Here is a 21,128-nt window from a genome sequence, read left to right as displayed (position 1 = left end):
GCATGTGCGTGTACGAGGATACGTTTGAAGCACGCATGGTCACGGTATTTGACCACCCTAGCTGCCGGAATGATTGTAATCCATCTATCCGGCCACCGAAGCCGATATATCAAACGCAGGTAGAGTGTACGTTCGCGGACTCCTCTCTCCGTAAACCTTTTTATATTGCCTTTTTATGCCAACAGCCACGATCTTTTGTCTTCTCGGCGAATATATTTTGAAGAAAAATATTAATTACGATGTTAAGAGGGAATCGCGTCGAGAAACTTTATTACACGTAAAAAATAAGGTGTTTATTCTCGTAACGTAATAATTATCTTTTAAATCAAGATGAATATAAAGTCATTTTTTTTTCTTTCCAGGATCAAAATGTATAAGTAACAATTGGTAAATATTTTTTTCTCGATTTAAGAAAAATTTCTCGGAAATTGTTTGCGATGCATTACGTTTACTCCGAGTCCTTGTGCAAAGGTATTATTAATTTCTGTCTATGGATATTAGTATGAATAAGAACGTCTCTCTTGGGTAAACTTGAAATGCATTTAGAAATTTTTTTCCTTGCATTAATATTAATGAACCGTTCGCGTATGTCGCGTATGTCGAAATGGACCGTAATTTTGGAATGTATCCTCGTATCCTCGCTGCTTTCTCTGATAAATCCTCGAAATCTCAATGCTTATAACCGGTACAAGATTGTATCTTTGCTGCTTTCTAATCTTTAGCTGTACCATGTTTTGCACTTAGGAACGAGATGTCTGACATCGCGGTCGGCAACAATTTACGTAACGCGATCGCAAACGCATCAATCCGCGGATTATCTGTTGCGAAGAGGGAATCAATTATCGCCCGGGGATATCATTCGTTCTGATATTTTGATAAGTATGATTAGAATATTGCAGATTAATGTGGATCGCGTCACATTTAATTCCCTCATACGATGATTGTCGAAAGATAGCCAAATTATCGTGATGAAATAGATAGTGGATCGTGTTAAATTTTATTAAAAAAAGAAAGAAAAAGAGAATTAATAAATTATTATTAGTACATAATATTGCATATTTATTATATCGATAGAGATTAAGAATCGGCGGAGTATTTTCCAATGTTTCATAAAAATGTGCCAAAAATAGCTTGTCTTTTTATAATTGATTTTTAACAATTATAAAACGATTACCTTGATTATTCAATATTTACAAAGTTTTGTACAGAATTAAAAAAAAAATAATTTCTGACACTTTATTTTCAAAATTTTAGAAAAATTTTAACTCCAATATTATAAATTAACTTAAATCATTTACAACTAATTAAAATCAAGATCTTTAAGAAGATCTGTCAGAAATAAACGAAACGAATCCTTGCCTGATTTCAAGATTCAAACTGGAGTTGAATTTTCGATCAAAACAAATAAATGCTGGAAACTAATCGCAGAATTTTGAAAAAATTTCAAATCGAGAGATATCGGAGCTGTAAATCTCCAATTGTTTGCGATTGATTATTTTACAAAAAATACAGCTGAAACGAACGAATCTGGCGTCTTGGGAAACGGCGGCGCGATTTTTCATGACGCGAGCTCTCGCGACTTAATGCGGCATTCGAAGAATTAATCAAGACGCGAGCGAGACGAGAGTGCTCGGTATAATTTACACGCATCGAACGTCGCGAGGCGAGAGAGAATAGGATCCTCTTCAACGAAGAGGCGAGAGAGTGTGTCGCATGGATTTTTTCCTTCTCTCTTTTTTTTTGATGAGAGTAGAATTAATCATACGAGGAACGCGACGACGCTGCCGCTGACGTAACATGTAACACGCCGAAAAAGGACCACTCGTTCAATTGGCCCAATGTTAAAGACCGTCGTCGCGATTCGATCTTACGTAAGCTCGTTGACGCGGTGCGATGGTGCTCCGATCCGGCGTTTCGGAGTAGGAGCATCGTCGCAAGTTAATTTCTGGAATCCCGTCAAGCTCGCACGTCCTGTCCCCCGCGGCTCCAGGTCTACGAGGATTCTGTGCTCGGTCAGCGATTAAGGTTATCGCCTTAACGGGAAACACACCAGCAGGAAACGCGCCGTCGCTCCGCGCGTATCTCGCGTACACCCGGTAGATAAGCTGATCCGCCGATAAACGCCTGCCGAATCGTCATCGCGTTTGCGACGCGAGAGATATCGCGGTTAATTATTTAACATTTCGTTTTTATTGTCGGCGCGATTGAGACACGTCCGTGCGATGTGTGCGAACTACATGGCTCACTCGAATTGGAAGCGGTCCCCCACGCAAATCCACTGTCTTATATCAATATCGACGCGAATATTAACAAGTAAGTTTTTTTGAAAACATTTTGTTTCGCTCAATTTTAGCAATTATTCTGCCATCATTAATATTTAAATAAAATTTATTTAATTGCGAGTAAAATATAATTTGATACGACACATAATTTGCTAATAATTAAATAATTTGCGACAATTATTTCAACATTATTATAAATCTCAATTTAATTGACTTACTTTTTATTTTAGCATCTTCGAAAAACGGTACTCTAATATATCGGTATAAATAAATTAATTCGCGCGCAATTATAATATACTAGCGTAAAATGAATTGATAGCAAAAAATATTTTTATCGACTCGAGCGAGCAAAGTATTTCGGGCAGGAGAGAAACTTGTGGCCTATAAGCCTTTGGACTACGCGATTCCCCGATTCGATGGGAGGCCAAGCGAATCTTGGACCGTGGCGAGAGCCGGATCGATGAACGAACCGAAATTCCTGATTTTACGACAACGGCCCGTCGTAACCCCTCGCGCGTCAGAGTTACCGCGATATCACTTGGACGTTAGCCGGATAAGCCGCTAACCCCCATCCACCTGTTGCCCCTTCTTACACGTTCTCGCGTTTCGATCTCGCTTCGTTCGTCTTCATTCCTCGCGCGTCCACGAGAGAGCCGAGGGGCCCCTCTCGTTCATCCTCCTTCGATCCACGTGTAGACCCTCGGGGCCTCGTCTCTCTTCTGTCAACGTGACGCGCCGACTCTTTCTTTCTCTCTTTCTCGCTCACCTCCGGCACCTCGAGGCATCTCGCTTCTCCGCCACTTGCCTCCTTCCCCCTCTTTTCTTCCTCTTCTTCATCATCTTCTCGCTTACTCCCGTTCCAGGCCCGGGTCTTCAGCGGTCTGACGTGTTTTTTGCGAGTGCATACCTCGAAGCAGCTCCCGAAACAGTAGCTGGTACCCGGTACAGTCCGGGCAAGTGAAAAAATCACCGGTCGGTCCTTTGCAGTCGATCGTTAGATTACGCTGAAACGACGTATGGAGAGAATTATTCCAATAAAATAAAATATTTCGTTTTCTGTCGACTTGGATAACATTGAATATATATATATTTTTATTTCAAAATTTTTGCAAGTAGAAAGATACAAGAAATGTGCTTATCTCGTCGAAATAAAATCAAGAAACTGTAATTAAAACATATCTCGAAGGATTTAATAATTTGCATACATATAAAATGGCGACGAAATCTGTATCATTTGCAATCTATTTAATTAAGGGTTAAGATTATTGTCTCGGAAACATAAGTAATTCACGTTGTCAATCATTAAAGATCTCGTCAGATGCGCGAGCATAGCGGCTGATTAAATTCTATAATTTCGTAATTAAATGACCGAGATTAAATAGCCGCGAAAATGGCTGATTGCGAGCGAGCACGAAACGCGGCCGGAAATCGCGAGGGATCACGGAGGGTTAAACGCCGGCATCTCTCCCGGCTCGTTTTGCCGCTGACGCTCGTATTCCAGGAGGCGTCATCATCGACGAGATCCAGTTTTACAGACAATGAAAAGCATCGCGTCTCGCGCGGTGCATTTCGCACATCGGCGGCGGCGGCGGCGGCGATGGTGATGGTGTAGGATTGTCGCATTCTGGGTCCAGTTGACCCCAGTTGACACCGTGGACGGCTTAGCCGTTAGTGTTAAGTTCAGTTCACTCATACATAAATCTAAGTCCGCGCGCTTATGCCTTAGCCTGGCTTTTTGCCGCGCGGAATTGAGCACGTGCTCAGATTTCATCGGCGACGAACGCTTAGATCATCCGGCTCGCTGCTCTCCTCTCGAATGCGAGCCGAAACGTCGCAGATTCGACCGCGTTTAGGCGACGCGACACACTCCCATCCGTGAATTGCCGCCGAAGGCTTTTTTAATCGCCGCATTGCCTCCAATCGCGCATAGTTAATTCGTGCACGAGCTGATTTTGAAAAATAAATTGCCGCGACGATCGTTTATTACAAAGTACATTTCGCTAGAAATGTCAAGGCTGCTTATTGTGTAGTTTCCCTAAACACATTATCGCTATAAAAATGTCGTGACAATTTTTGTAGCTTTCAAACATATTTTTCCTTGGAAAAATTTTTATGATAATCTAAATGGCGCGAAAAAATTATGCGGCTGTTAGAAATATGACGTGTGTGTGTCTGTGCGCGCCAGGGAATTTTGTCTTCAGAGATTAAGAGCAGGGAAGGATTTGTATTACCCTGCGGCGATTACCATGCTCTCGTCGAGATTCTGTACAAACCGACGATGAAATAGACATCAAAATAATTTACATAATGTGCGCAGAAAATATTGTTCTGCGACTTTCCTAAAAACAATGCAAAAAAGCTGGAGAACTTGTTGCCCGAGTAATAAGCGTAAAAATAAGCAAATCATGCTTTCCGATATTAAATTTTTTCCGCGTCATCCTCGCAGTGTATATAAAAAGATTTTCTTACGTATATTCTTATATACACCGTAAAGCTTATCGAATTACTCTATATTACTTTCTCATCTTCGTTTAATAATCGAAATGGATGGAATCAATTCTACCTATTTCATGCGGAGGTGGGGATAACGTTCAAATAAATACTACGCTTTAATAATAGATACGACAATGACCGATATCACTCAGAGTGATCGCATCGAAATCATACTTATTATTCAAAATAAAAGTGTTAATTGATATTTGTCTGGTTACAGAGCCAAGCATTGGCATTGACACATAAGGCCTCGCCGCCATCGAGACCGAGCAGCGTATCCTCGTTACCGAGGAGCCCTCAGTCTCATCAATCCCAGCAGTCTCAGCCGCAGAATACACCTCAACCCTCGTCGGTGCACCCGCTGCAGTCGCAGACACCTCTCAGTGCACCCCAGACACCGTTCTCCGCGCACAACCAGCACCCGAAGCAAGAAATCAGCGCCAGTCCCAAGCAGGAGGGTTTCGATCTCAGCAAATCCGCCTCCAGCACAGGTAAGTTTTTCTCTTTCTCTTCTTTATCATTTACATAATTAAGTACTAGTTAATCTATCGATTATCAGCTGAAAATGAAAAGATGATACATCGATTTTATTTCGACAAAATTTAAAAATTTTGGAAAATCTATTCAAGATTGATTGTTTTATAATCAATTTTCAAGATTATTTTTTATAACACGTTACGTATACATATAATTTACATAATAATATAAAAAAAGATTGTGAAATAGTCGAGTCTGGCTCTTGTGTACTTTGTACAATCCACGTTTGCTTCGTATTTCTTCATCGTCCAGTCCCTACTTCCGAGTACATCTGTGTACACTACATTACCTCGAGCTGCATCCCGGGTTTGACGGCTTGCCCGGGGTTCCCGCGGCCGTAAATCGTCGATTCGCCGGGCGAATTAAGTTACCTTTTACGAGAGATGGGGGTCGTGTGAAAACAGCTTTAACGTCTTTACAGCGCGGTCGGGATTTGCTCGGGGTGACGGTGGCAAGGAAAATGCGGTAACGATGCACCGATGTCACGTCCATTAATGCACTTCGTCGAACGAGAGCGACGTTAATCGTCGTCACTATCTGGCGTCGATATTTTGCGTAATAAATAGGAGAGCGATATATTTGAAATTTATTTAGTAATTTTGTTTTTACCATCTCAAAAAAAATCTCGCCTTATTTAATCAATTAATATTTTATTAAAAAAAGAAAAAAGAAGAAAAAAAAGAAGTGTACACTTGAGGTATTTTTATTGTTAATGTATTACAGATAGTAATAGTATGAAATATTTAAGTGATAATTCTACAGTGTTAGAATGATTTTTACTGCTACTTATCTACTGTAAAAGATTTAATTGCTCAAGAAATATGAAATGAATAATATGGAGATAACTATTGTTCAAAATGTTTTTATTTCATACGACAATCTAGGAACTTAGTTACTATGTGTCGCGTCATAAAGTCCATTTCCGCCGAGGATGACGAAGACGTATATACTCGATGGAGGTCGCGCGAGAGGGATCGTTAAAGCTCGTAAACGAGATAGACTATCGGCGGAATTTCCTTGATCCTCGATAATGCGGTGGAAACAATTTGTACGCGTTCGTTTATAGTGAGAATTAAACGCCACATGAGCGGAAATGCGACGTTTAGCTTTCATGTAAAATTCGTAAAGAATAATGGCCGTGAGAGAATTAAATCACCCATATATGGCGAACTTATTAAACGTTTATGACGCTAAATGAAAAATCCGGTGATTTATTAATTATAATTTTTCGGATGCAAACCCTGGGATTCTTCTCTGTTCGAAAATCATCTCAATATATCGGAAAATATATGTTTGCTATTTTGCAATTATTTTTAACGATTAGTAACATAATATTAACGATGTTATTTTTCTGGGAAATTTAATATTTATTTTATTTTTTATTTAATATTTATTTATTTATTGATATCTAAACTTGTTTTAAATATATTCGATAATATAAGTGATACTTTGTTTCTATTCGTATCTATTTCATAAAAATCAAATTTTTGCAAAGTGAAAATAACATTTGTGTAGAAAGTCGATAATTATAATCAAAGGAACAATCATAATCGAATTGAATTTAATCTATCATTTATATTGTCGTAAGACTTGTCATTAAATTGATAAAATTCTCTATCTTTGCTATTGCAATATCCTCTTTACAATGTTGCTACGAGAAGAAAGAACATGGGAAGACTAGTCGAGTTAAATTGCTAAACTGCGTCTCCCCCATGATTCTTTTCTCAGACTAACTTTGAGAGAAATCGGTTTTAAGAATTCTTAAGAGAAGGTTCACTGTTGATCGTGACGATACGAAGGCATGCAGGAATGCAGGGAGCCGAGAGTACATATTTGCTTTTCCAGTCCCGACCTACGCGAGAAGAAAAGGGTGGCGCGACGCGATGGGGGATGCGGGTGGACAGAAGCACGCACTTCCTAAATCTACGGATTTCGAGGATCCCCTTAAATCTCCGTGCGTCATAGTTAATCCTTCCCCTCTCTGTGCACGTGGATCCTTTTCCTGCCTTTTCCAGTTCTTATCTCCGCCTTCCTCGTCGACTACGGTTTTTTTAAATCCTACGAAAAGCGCGATCCACTTATTCCTAACTCGGACGATAATACGGAGAATAAAATTTATAGCATAAAGAGAAGACATTCTTGTACGCGATAAAAGCGGATCAATATTTTAAATCATCATTAGGATATTTTTATTATTATCGCGTATACAATACGTTAAACTCTGAAACATACATAAATAATACAATTATAATCTTTGATTACGTTTAATATCTTAACTTTGCTAATAATAATAATTATAAACAAGAAGATAGAAAAAAAAAAACAAACGCATTCAAAGATGAATCCGTGTCGTCTTTTTGCTAAAAAAATGATTTTACGTCGGCGCATATCAAAGATGAGTTAGAAAGAGAGATGAGATTTGTTCCCTTTTACTCCGCGAGCCGTAAGCGTCAGCGCGGAATTAGGATAATCGTCCGCGTGTGTTCCGTCCGGATTTACCTGGACGTCTATATACGCGTATCCATGTGCACGGATGGAGGGTCGGAGACGAGGACGAGGCGCAGCCTTCGAGAAGAGGAGGAGGACGAAGGAGGGGAGGGATGGAAAGAGGGGAGAGAGAGAGAGAGAGAGAGGATATTGTGACCCTTACGAACTAATCCGGATTAAATTCGAATCCCTGGCTATGCGGCTAGGCGACCTGCGAACGTCTATCGTGGCGTCTTGCGCCATACGATCGGACTCGTTACGCCGTTTAACCCTATACGCGATGCTCCCTCCCGGGAGAGATAGCGCCTTTTGTGGCGGGCTGCCTTTGAATTCCCACCATTTTCGCTCCCGCGTCGCTCGACAGGATGAAAAAGTACCCGTGGCATAAAAGAGAGTTTTGATTTAGTAATCTCCAAGCTTGCGCGATACAAAAAAAAAGGAAAACTCGGTCGGGGAATATATATTCATAATTCGCGGATGGGAAGAAGTCGCAATAAGTGCCTGGAATTTTCTCTCTGTAAACTCAAAAAAATATATATTTGATATTTGTAAAGTATAGAAAACGTAGCGTAATCCAGACGTATATACGTAATTATTACGCCCAACTATGGCTTTACGGGTTGACAAAGATCTCATTTTTGTGATTTAAATTTATTTTAGTCTTCGGGATCTTTTCTATTTATAGAAATAATAGCTTTATATTGAGAAAATATAAATGACATAGTAGTAAATGCAATAGCATTTAGCTAATTTACATATTTTTTTAGAACATAAAGCAAAGAATTTATAAATTGCAGGAAATTATTTCTAATACGAGAAAGAAACATGCATTTTATATTATTATAAGTATTTGATAAAACTCTTTGCAAAAAATTAAATATTTAAAAAGAATGTGAAAAGAAGAAAAATAACATAAGGAAATTTAAATTAAAAATTTATGTATCGTTTAACGAAGACGTTCATAAATTAAATTCATTTATCATTTAATCGAAATAAATGAACGAAATGCGTACGAAAATCGACAGAAATTTATTATCTTTCATGTCTCTTACGATTCGAGAGTGATTCTCTTACAGGACGCCCTGTATATGTTCTAGCTTTCAACCTGACCACACGTTAAGCTAAAGGCAAAATCGATATCATAACTCGCGGAGAGCAATCGTGGGCCATATTGCGGATGGATATTTCTCATACGCATATACATACAAGTGTGCGTGAACATACGCGTTTCCCTATTCTTAATATTCTTATATCTTAAACTTTTTCGAGCGAATTTTCATGAAATATCTTCAAAAATTTTACTTTAAATAAAGATCAATACCGTAAAATTATTGATATCATGCATATGAATATTTGCATTCAATTAAAAGATGTAGCTTCTTTCGGAAAGCAATTATGAAAAATAACTTATAACTTTTGTAAATTTATATATATACATTTTTCTCTTTTTTCCTCTCCTATTTAATAATGATAAAGTTTTTTTACAATCAATTTGGAATTGAATTTTTCGGATACTTAAAAGAAGAAAAGAAAATCAAGTGACAAGTTTAATTTCGAGATAGCCATTTACAAATACATATTCGAATATATGACTATCGATTAAATTCTAATATCTTATAATACATATATTAACTGGAAGGGAAATTTAGTTAATTATTTGCCGTGATATAGCATGGATAATGAGAAGATTATAATGTAATTTTGGACGTAACGAAACTGAAAGATTCGCTTAAAATTTTCGAGTGTGCGCATTATCCGTGATATCAGCGACAATGGTTATCATGTATATAACGTTTAGTCCAATGATTTTTAATCTCTCAGTTTGGATTTTGAAAAAAAAAAACATATCGGAAATAATCTCCATGTACTACTTTTACGCACTTTAATGCGAATGCATATTGAAAGTTTGCAATAGAGCGCGTAAAATGTATGCTGTTTTAAATAATGTAACACTGGAAAAATACAGAAAACATCGATCGACGCAGTCGTATTGAAACGATAAATTTCGATACGGTAATATCCTCAAATCTCGACTCTGCCCTATTCAAGTTTATCTTACTGATAAGTTACCGTGCGCGAAAAGAGAGATGATTTTATCGTCGCTTCCATAAAATATCAAGTCGAAACAAAAAAAATTAAAAAGGAAATATTAATAATAATTTCGAGTCAATCTTAGATCGATAAATTGCCGAAAATCCGATAAGTTGCTGATGGCTTTTAGTCGAAAAAAAATCACAAAGACCAACGGACGCATACTTCCGGATACACCCTGTAGACAACGCGCTCCGCATCGTCGGTGGAGCACACACAGGATACGAGGGAGAGCGAGGTGAGGGCGACGAGGTGGTGGCAAGAGGGCGAAAAGGGGAAGGAGCGGGGGAGGGAAGAGAGATCGAGGAGAGGGGGAGGGGAGGGGGTTAGGATTAGCTGAGTTGTGTGCGTTGGATTTTGGATTTGGACGGCGGGCGGCGCACACACGACCAATAATCCCGGATTAATCCCGGACTCACATATACACGCACACATGGATAGCCGCGAACGCGAGTGCATACATGCAGTCCGGTCAAACCCGGTGACGCAAGTGCACGTGTGCGTGTGTGCACCCTTGCGTAGCCCGACACACATACACACACACACATACACACACATGCACACACATGCACACGTGCACGCGCACAAATACCCGCGGAAGAGAAAGAGAGAGAGAGAGAGGGACGAGAGAGAACCATACCGGAGCCACTAAAGGATTTGGCCACGCACACACACAAAGCGGCTCGCACACGTACGCGCGGCGCCCAAAGATAATCCCCACGAATACAGAGCCCGGATAATCCCCGTGCAGGGCCGCGCGTATACGGCCCGCTTTCCGTTCCGTATATATGCGTGCACACGTACGCGCGCACTCATACGCGCGCCGTGGATGATGGTTCGTACAAAAGGGCGGTCGAGAGGCTGCCGAAGGGGCGGGAAGGGAAGGGGAGGCAGCGGCGGGAGGACTATGGCAGAGCACACAAGGTTTAGAGGCTAAGCGGCTCATCCCCCAGGAAGCTTTACATCCCGTCCTGATACGACGGGAATTCTACGAACGATTCGAAAGATATTGCGCCTGTATGCGTCAGCATACATGTATGTATCCGCGCGAATACGTCGGGCTGTGCATCGGCGAGATATTGGTCGGGCGCGAAAGAGATCTGGAACAAGGCGCGCTTTGTCGCGCGGGATGACGGTCGTGAATGATGGTAGAAAATGCGCGGTGACGATGATCGGGTTGGGTCCCGGGATGAAACGCGTCCACCGGAACGAATCGCGAGGCAGAATTGCGAGGGAAATCATCGATTTTATCGCCAAATTTTTTGTCCGTCAAATTCCCTTCGATTCCGAGAGACAATCATCAATCGCAATCGATACGTTATTTCCTTGTCGATGAATTAGACTGACGTGCGAGTGGACGTTTCCTAGTTAGTATCTATTAGGAAGATACTGCAGTTTAATGGCAATTACTATTTCTGATTTTAAGGAAAGCCAATCATTAATAGAGAATCACGATTATATCGTAAATGGATTTTTAACGCAATTTATGCAATTTTAGATAAAATGAATGTAAATGATAATAATTAAGAAGACGGGAGTTGTTATGAATTGGCTCTTCACGAGGAACTTACATTACATTTACATTTGTAAATGATAATTTATTCTATACATATGTATATCCGAAATTTTATTTTCACGCTTAAGAAATTCGTAACGCATATGGCACGATACACAGTCCGGTTTGTCTTCATAGGAGAAAAATTCCGAAAGAGGTCGTCGGTCTATGACCATAATCTTAATCCCCGGATTAAGCGATACGGGATTTGTATAATCTCGCCATTTTGTCTCCGTGGCGCGCCTTGGGATTAAAGAGTCTAAAAGCTCGCCTCGCGGCGGCATCTCCGACGATAAATCTGCGGATTGTGACCTTGGATTACGTAATGCCGAATACACCGTGTAATAAATGATTCATAAAAAAGATTTAACGTCTTGGCCGTGTGTCACCTGACTTTTCAGCGTTTCCCGCCCAAAAAAGAAAGGGAAAAAGAAGAAACAAACCCCCCCCCCGGTACCCTTGTAATAAAGATACAGTGGGATTTCGGGATTGCGACGCTTTATCACCGCCAAGTAATATCAAGGTTCGCTGGCTTTGAGCCTTTTGCAGTTCTATTAACAAAACTCTGATTATCACCGTCCCGCTGTCGTTTAATCCAGGATTATGGCCATAGCGCAGCGCTATGGCGGCAAATAAATTATATGTAATGACAAACCGAAAACTCGCGTCGAACACAGAAATAACGGATTATGCGGAGGATTCGAGATTAACGTATCAACGAAACCGTCGCGAAACAATAATCAATAACTTTTTGTTTCAAAGTAAGATAATTTGAAACTTTCAAATTATAACATTCTTTTTGAAATAAAGACTATTAATATTGCATATGCGAAATTTTTAATACATTTTATTTTATAATTTTATAAATATGGAAAGTGACAAGAAAATATTCGATAAAACTTTTTTAAAGAGAAGACCCTTAATCTTGATCCTTCCTTAGGAAGAAATTTAATTTAAATTGAAGAAGCTTTTTAGACGTTACGTGTACACTTATGTCATTCATGAAGGTATTGCACATGTTGCTAAGGACAAAATTATACCGAATAATCGCACATGCGTAAAATTCTTCTCTTCGAATAAAAAGGATCGTCGTGTCTCGCTATCCCAAGTCCACGTTTCTATCCCCTTTATCGGGATAGAAACTTCCCAGGAGATTATTGCGGCGAGTTTCGTGGGCCAGGATAGCAGGAGGTATCGAGAGGGATCACGACCACGTGTAGATCCTTTGTGCGTGCCATCAAAGAAGCGGCGTTAGCCTGTTGCACGAGGACGCGAAAGAGGCGGCACACGTGGCGGTTCGGAGTCTCTCTCAAAGTCGCTCGTTCAAGGACGTGCTCCGCGTCCCGAGGACGCTTCTGTTAGGCTCTCGGATCACGCGCCCGAGGGATATCGCGGATATCCCGCGCAAGGGAATTGGGATAAGGAGCGGCGGTGACAATCAGGCTCGCAGGAAGCGCGAAAGCGCGTCTCGCGACGCGTGATATGAAGGCCTGATCCTCGCGGATTTTTGGGCTTCCCGGTTTTCCAGACCCCTAAACCGCGACCGCATTCCCCCGGGCGATCCTTTGGCCAGATCCTGCGTTCCTGATGCTCAAGGGTCATCCGCTACCCTTTTTTACCTTCCTAAATGCTCCGTTCTCTTATCGATCGCGTTACATTGCGCTGCGCGCGTGAATATTCCTTCCTATAGTAATAACACCAATATTTATCTTACTCTTACATATTTCTAAATAAAAGTAAAATAATAAGCTCAAAGTAATAAATATTGTTATGTGACAAAATTGGAAAATAAAAGCCGAAGCGCGATAATTGAAGGACAAGAAAAAAATTATTTTCTTTTTATTAATTATTCCAAAATATATTCAATATCATTAAATTATATGCATTTAATTCCTTAATTAATGATATATATTAAGTACGTTATATAATTTAACGATAATTTATTGATATATAAAAAGTTATAATATAGTGTTTCATTAATAATCGTCATGTAGAGTAATTTCATCGAAGAAGAAAAAATTCTATAATGATAACAATTTTATAATTGTTAAAAAATTTGTTTATTTCACTATATCCATTAAAAATATTTCATTCATATGAAAAATTATTTTCTCCTTATGATACAAAATATATTTGATAATATTTATTTTATTTGCATTTTTATAATAATTTTTTTGAATTTAATTGTATTTTTACAAAAATAAGTAACTTTATAAATTTTTAAAATATTTTAATATTTTAAAAATGTCTGTAATATTTAGAATTTCTATCTTTTATGCAATTAATTATTTCATAACATAACTATTTATATGACTCATGTGATTACGTATAAATATTCCAGTCTGCTAGTTTATTAATGGACAATCAACTTTTTCTATTTATCTAAAAAAATAGTGAATAGTAGAATGAATTCAAGTTCGACGAGTTTTACAACTATATATCTTATTTGTTATTTTGAAACAACGTAGATATTTACGGATCGACTCACTGACCCGGACTTACTCTCGTAATTACAATGTACGCATAGATATCATCTATGTAGTAAGATCTCATAAATTCAAATCATCCAAGAAGAAATGGTGAAGGCATTTAAGCAGCTGTTTGATTTAATCAAGAGATAAATTGCATACATTAGTTTCGACGAATGGATGCAATATCTTCGAAGTATATCTTAAATGCATCAACTTTATAATAAAATTCTGATACATATTAAAGGGAAGGGTGAAGAAGGAGGAAATGAAAAACATTATGCGAATAAATGCGAATAAATATGATAAAAGAACGCTTCATCTTTTTCAGAGTCTGAATTATTTACTTTTTCGACTTTAATTAACAACTGTAACATGATGACACAACGATGTACGTTTTTTTACAATGCAAATATGTGTACATTGACCCGATTACACCTGCCGCTCTGCGCCTCTTTTCTCGCCAGCTTCCGCTGGAGCTGGCCGCGCTATCGATCTTGGACAATTTATAGGCCTAATAGACGTCTCTTGTATCAGGAGCGCATATCCCGGCGCCGAGTGGCCGCGTTGCCCGTTCTTAAGCACGTCGTGATACGTTGGAACGCCTATTCGGCGAACTCGGCTCCGGGAGACTCTGTCTTGCCGAAAAATATGCAAATGAGGTCCTTTGTCCGATACCTGTCGCCTTATTTTCGCTGACCGGACAGCAGGAGCGGCAGGAAGGTGTCCCGCATCCCGTCCCGGACCCTCGGAAATGCCCCGTGACCCAAATAAGGGCTTTTGTAGGACCCCGGCGATCAGGAGAGCAGGACACCAGGACGTGGCATTCTTACGCATGTGCCGCACACGCACCCTTTCTCGCTCCCCCTCTCGCTACTTCTCTCGCTCCCTCCCTCTCGATACTTGGATGCGCCTCTCCGGCTCTTCTCCACTGCTGGGTTTGCCATCCACGTTTCGTGTGTTCGCGCTTCCTCTCGTCTCTCGCTCTATCTGTCCGCCCGGCCGAATTGTGGCTCCCGAAGGACCGCGGATTCCAGCAGGGTGCGTATGCTATCCTGCTAGTTGTTTACGCACGAGAGTCGTGAAAAAAATCCTAGCAACCGGTGGCTGATTGGAGGAGGGGATAATGCGTGAATGAGCCTGCGCTGCATTCGTTGATATCTTTTTCGGATGGCTCATCACATCTCTTATTTGATAGATCGCGGTTTAATTGTAAGATATATATCATCTCAAATAACAAATATATTTTTCTTCTAGTTGCTTTACGCTTTTTAATAATTTTTCTGAGTTGCATATAAATAATTTTTTATTATAAATTTGTTTCTTCGATATCAAAAATATCAAGAATACAAGATGCAAGATGCATTTTTTTATCTCTCTTTTTCTTGTCTGGTAAGAAGAGCTAATGTTTTGCTCAATCGTCTTAATTATGGCTCTGTTTTGTTTGTTATTTGAATATCATTTAGAATCTTTATCTTCTCGGCCTAATTATTTTATGAGGCAAATCAAATAAATGATACTCGACTTCTGTGAAGACAAAATGGAGTGCAATGCGGTTAATGCGAAGATGATGTATTGCATGGCACAAGTAAAAATAAGATGGATCAATTGCGAGTTTTTATCGTTAATATGTTATCACTCGCATAAATTTTTTTGATAAATATTAAAAAGTTAACATTTTTTATACGCATGATACGAATAAATACGATTATCTTTTACAATAAAAAAATATTGAATCGATTTTTTTTCATGCTCTAATGCAACCAATAAATGTATGAATATTTGGGGTAAAAATAATATACGATATAGACAATCGTATTTTTCGAAAAAATATCTGAAATATTAATCTAAAATAAATAAATGGAACCGCACTCTTATTGGTACGCATGAAATTCATACTGATGGCAAATTAATTGCCACGTTTCTATCTTTCGAGTAAGTCCAACGTAAGCAATCCGCCGGATTATATAATCCCGTCATTTAGGACTTAGACTTACTAATCCTCAAAGCGGCCTCACCAAACAAAACGCCAGGGTTATATAATCTCAGAGATTGGTTAATTCATTACGGATTACAGCCGAGACAGTTCGAAACGCAACATGGACGAAGCACTTGTTTCAATATATTTAGCAGTTATTCTAGTCAAATACTAATTGTTACTCTTATTGGTTTAGTAAATTGTCATTTTTTTATTTATGCTGATTTTTTATCATAATTTTTATTTCATAAAGCTCAAATTGTAAATTAAGAAGGAAGGGAAAATTTTATGAATTACAAAATATATAGCACGTAAAGAGGATGTATCAATTATATCCATAGGATAAAAAACATTGGCAGATTGATATTTATAATTATATAAAGATAATCATAAAAATTTTCTGTCAAATACAAAGTGGAGAATTATTGCTAATGTTGAAGCAAAAAGAAATTACAAAAGAGACAGTTTCAAATTTGAATGTGCTATATTTTGTCTATCTTTGAGATCTTTGCGAATAATAAAAAAATATTAAGCGAAAAATATTTTTATTAATTTGATATTAATAATAAGAGAAATTGTGCGTTTCCTTAATTCAAAATAATATATTTTGTTTTTCTGTATCGATATCTGCTCTGACATCACTCGAACGGAAAATAAAATAATAAAGTTGGAAGACAATAAAGAGATGCGAAAATCAGATGCAACGTCGGCTCTTCGCTCTTTCTGAAAACCTCGGACAAACTTATACCTCCAGCACCAAAAATGAAATCCTGATCATTGCGATGGAGTGTCATCACCGAGAAATGCCGATGCCATTTGGCTACCTCTGTGCTCGGATAGTGTTAGACAAACAATAATAATGTCGGTGATGCTCTCCTAGTCCCTCGGTAAACAACCCTCCGTCTGTCGAAGAACGGTCGCTTTTTTTTAAAAAGAGTGTTTATCTCGGAGAAAAATGGCTATAGATTTATTGAACAAAGGTATGACGCGAGTCTTTTCGTCGCGCGAGAATTAATTGTAGATAAATGTATTAAATTTATTATAAGATAAAATATTGCTTATGGAATGATATTCTTATATAAATATATATATGGATAAAAATATGTTTTGAAATTTTGCATGATTTATATATTGGAAAAATAAAATTTGTAGAAAGAGAAAGAGAAACAAAATAATATATAATTAAGACTAAAGAAATTATTTATTCTTTACATCCTTTTTATCATTGAAAAATGAGGCAAACATTTTTTAACGTATATTATAAAGAATGTAAAAGTAAAATCGAATCAAAATATTAATATAGTACTTATATTTTATATTATAAATAAATAAATATATATATATATATTTTTTTTTAGAAATATATGTGTGTAAAAATTTAAATATTAAATTAATCGTTATTTTTCTTTGTGTTTTATTCGAAGCGTTTGTTTCATAAACATTTATTTTGAAATTTTGAAAATTCTTGACACGACAATGCATAATTACATACAATGAAATTTTTAAAATATTTCAACATCTCTTTGTTTATCATTCATGTTGATTCTTGCCCACGTCCACGTCTGTAAAATCTCCATGTATTGTACACCCGCATGCTTATGATCTTAAATATTAATTATATACGAACTTGTCATTCTCTCGTGTTGAACGGGGGAAAATCAATTACGAATATTTCGAAGATCTTTGACACCCCCGTCACAACACGTCGTTTCCTTCCCCGTCCTTCCCCCGCATTATGCTCTCCTGGCACGGAGAGGTCACACGATGGCCTTACCCACATTCTCATGGGATATCGTGGGGAGCCGACAGGGATGATGACCCGCCATCATCCGGCAACAGGCGCGAGGATGGGAGAGCCGACGAAATCCGGGCTCGTAGGCATAGCAAGCAAAGCCCGTGGACGATTTAGAGGGGATATACGTAGAAGCTGATACCAGGGTGGCAGGATACGGAGGATCCTTCGGCAGGATTCTCGAGAGCGCGCGTCGCAAAATCCTTACCTCATGAGGTCCTGATGGCAAAACCTCCGCTAAATCTAGACAAATCCGTCCAACAGAAGTGGGGAAATTCGCTAATCTGCAATCTCTTTCTCTCTCGTACGTCGGTCAAAGACTACTTTTTTCGCGCGTGGCAAGGTAAATTAATCTCTCTTTCAAAATGGCCTACAAACGCAATGTGATAGAAAGATGATTAAAATATGAAGATATAATTTTTTTCTATTATTACCGTAATTTTTTAAAACTTGCTCTATTTATAAAATAGCGCTACATCATGCGATAAATTCTCCGGCGTATTTAAAAAAAAAAACAAGTACGAGAAAACGCGGTTAATATTAATCCGCAATCTCTGCTGCATCGATCATTCCAAGAAGATTATTGCTTGATAAGTACTTTAAAGATCTCAAATAACGATTTAAAAGCTAAGAAGACTGAGTTAAACTCAATGAAAAAGACACGATTATATTTTTTATCAGCGCTAATATAATTTATGTGCAGTTTCAAGTTTGACATTTTTAAACGATGTTTAATTTTTTTCAATTATCATCATTATAAATGTATATTTCGAGCAATCGATACGTAGACTGACAGTTACAACCGGAATGATCCTTTGGGTGATCCTGCCGTTTAGCGGTAAAGGCGCGAACAGTAAGGGCGCCGATGCGTAATCATGAACTCCTGATATGAAAACCCCCTAAACTCCGTCTAAATCCAGGATCAAGCGAGGTCTCGCCAATAGTTATCCTGGCGCGCGTTTCTTCCGGGAAGACACCGCGCGCCTTGTCCGCGTTTATCCTATAAGATCCTGGTACAAAAAGCCCTTCGAATTCAACGGAAATCTCGGGAGCGACCGGTGATCCTGCGGCGCGCGGGTACAAACTTTCGATTCCTTTTATGTTCCCCTGCTGACTTAAGGACTCGAGTATCCTTAGAAAGCTCGCTAGATAATCTCGATGTCCTTTTCTCCTGTTCCCGTTGCGCATTCAAACGGCCGTAACGATATCCCGTGTATTCTTTCGGAAATTAGAATCGCGCGCATCCCGGCGAAGGAAGAATTCATTAATCAGAGACCCCTGTATCATTTGCGAGCCGACTTGGCCATCGTCGGCCCACTTTGATCTCACTTCGACTAATTCCTCATCTCTTTGCGGAATAAAAATGAGACGGTGGCGAGGAGGGCAGGACCAACTAGCGATTAAAGTTAATCGACCTTGGTGAAAGTAGCCATTAATTTTTATCGTCGGGCTCCTTATAAACTCGACGTTAATAGACGCGTGTTTTCTGGAAAGGCCATCGCCGTCGCCGTCGCTGTCGTTCGCAAATAAGTCAACTCTTCCTCTCGAATTAATCCCCGATCCTGGAGGTGGTATGAAATAATCCGAGATTAAAACTCTCGCGCGCGAGAGATGGGCTGCGAGCGATGGCGGCGATGAAAGAGAAGCGCGTATAAGCAAACTCGAGCGAGAGTAAGAGCGACGGGGGGAGAAAGGAACTCCGCTGCAAAAAAGAAAGGACGGAACATGATCTTAATTCCGTCGAATGGGGACCGTCACAAATCTCGATCTTCCTGCTTAGCCGTCGTAGCCGGCCGAATAAAGAAACAGGACCGGGTTGGAAGGACGGGGTGAAAGGGGGGAGAGGGAGCGGGAGAGGAGGGTAGAAGAAAGAGGGATGGGAAATAATTTCACTTGGTCGAACTGGTTAAGATTCATAATTTACGATCTTGGCAATAATCCGCTGCGGGATGGAAAAGAGCGGGAAACGGCGGGCCATGGGGTGGTAAGGGGGGACTGGGGTGGAAATACCGGGTCGGAGGAGATGGGGAGACTGGGAGGGAGAGAGGAGATCGCGCGCGAGAAGAGGGGGGAAAAAGTATATGCGAATGAAAAAAAAGAACGGTAGGTAGGACTTATCCTTTGATCCAGGATTTATTTAACTACGGTCCCAGCCCGGGCTTATCCCGGGGGAGGTTTTAACCATCAAGGGGGCACGCTATTGATTTTTAGCTCGAGGGGGATTAAAAGCACACTTTCGTAACACTATACCGTCGCACACATGGACGTTGTATACGCGCGCGTACGCGCGTGTATGTGTGTGTGTATCTGCTGTATGTATAATATATATATGGTGCGCGATTGTCATCGGGCGGACGCCCAAATGTGGAGGAAATGCGGCGCGAGTTGAATTAATTTCGCGCTCTTTTTCGCGAAAGGCCGAACTGACGATCCTCGGGATCGAAATCAGCAGCAGCGATTTTTCGTCTTCAGCCTTAGTCGATTTCGATGCACTTCCCCTCCCCCTCTCTTTCTTCCATATTCGTAATTATTATTTGTCGCACTTAATTCTACGTCGTGTTATCGAGCTTAATTCTACATCGCGTTATCGAATCTCCGAACGTAACTTTTTGTTTGCTTAAATAATCCTGCAACGTAAGAGTCATAAAATTTTCGGCGCCACATTGAAGCTTAAAACGGTAGATTTTTTTCGCTATCATATATTATTTTGTAATCAAGGATGTCGCTTTGCGATATTTTAAAAAAATTACGCGATTCCGAAAAATTAAATGCAACGATAAGAAAATATCAGAGATAAAATGATTGAAAAAGATATTTATATATAAATTTATTATACTTCAAAATCTGAAATTTTCTTATAATAAAATCTGAAATTTGAAACTATGTAACACATAATTGTAGATAAAATATTATAGAAATCTAAATTTGTACGTCTCGCTATTAGAGTATTTCTCGTGCGATTTGATATAGTTACTAAAGAACAATCGTAATAAAGAGAATCGCGACCTGCGATTTCAGTTTATACTCGATCGTGACGCAATCATGTTATTGAAGCCGAAGAGTATAAACGAAACGTAATAATCCGGGTGCACGTGCCTTGTCTCGAACGCGGATGAGTAATTCGTCGATAAGGGAAAATCTGTTATGTGTATCGAGAAACGACTCCGTCATCCCCCTGTCCGTCTTGCGTCTGTCGTGTTATCTGTGCGACTCCTCGCGCGTTGCAGGGATCAAAGTGCAACGAACGACGGCGGCTTCTGGAAATCCGAAAGCTGGCAACGAAGATGAGATGCAACACTCGGGCTACTCTCGCGGGGGTTGATAAAAAAGGCCGCGGCTTATGAGCGCGCGCGGAAAAGGGTACGCGTGAATCGACGGAGAGGGTCCCGACGATCGAAGATCGGCTTTAGAGGAAGAATACACGGTCTCGGTTATCTTCACGGGT

At 39.4% G+C, this 21,128-nt stretch overlaps 1 protein-coding gene across 1 annotated transcript in view; it reads left to right on the top strand.

The window, feature by feature from the left end:
- Positions 1-21,128, top strand: part of Dve (SATB1_N and homeodomain domain-containing protein dve) — a 44,675-nt gene that overhangs the window by 3,592 nt on the left and 19,955 nt on the right. Inside the window, exon 2 of the mRNA XM_083084503.1 lies at positions 4,996-5,266. Within this exon, the coding sequence (XP_082940629.1) occupies positions 4,996-5,266 (271 nt within the window). The remainder of the gene's footprint in view (positions 1-4,995; positions 5,267-21,128) is intronic.

This window comes from Camponotus vicinus, unplaced genomic scaffold (genome assembly GCF_025532165.1).
Source record: "Camponotus vicinus isolate PSW18456_S1 unplaced genomic scaffold, iyCamVici1.0 SCAF_12, whole genome shotgun sequence".
Taxonomy (NCBI): Eukaryota; Metazoa; Arthropoda; class Insecta; order Hymenoptera; family Formicidae; genus Camponotus; species Camponotus vicinus.
The sequence above is the reverse complement of the archived record's forward strand: the minus strand, read 5'-3'. Positions and strand labels throughout refer to the sequence as shown.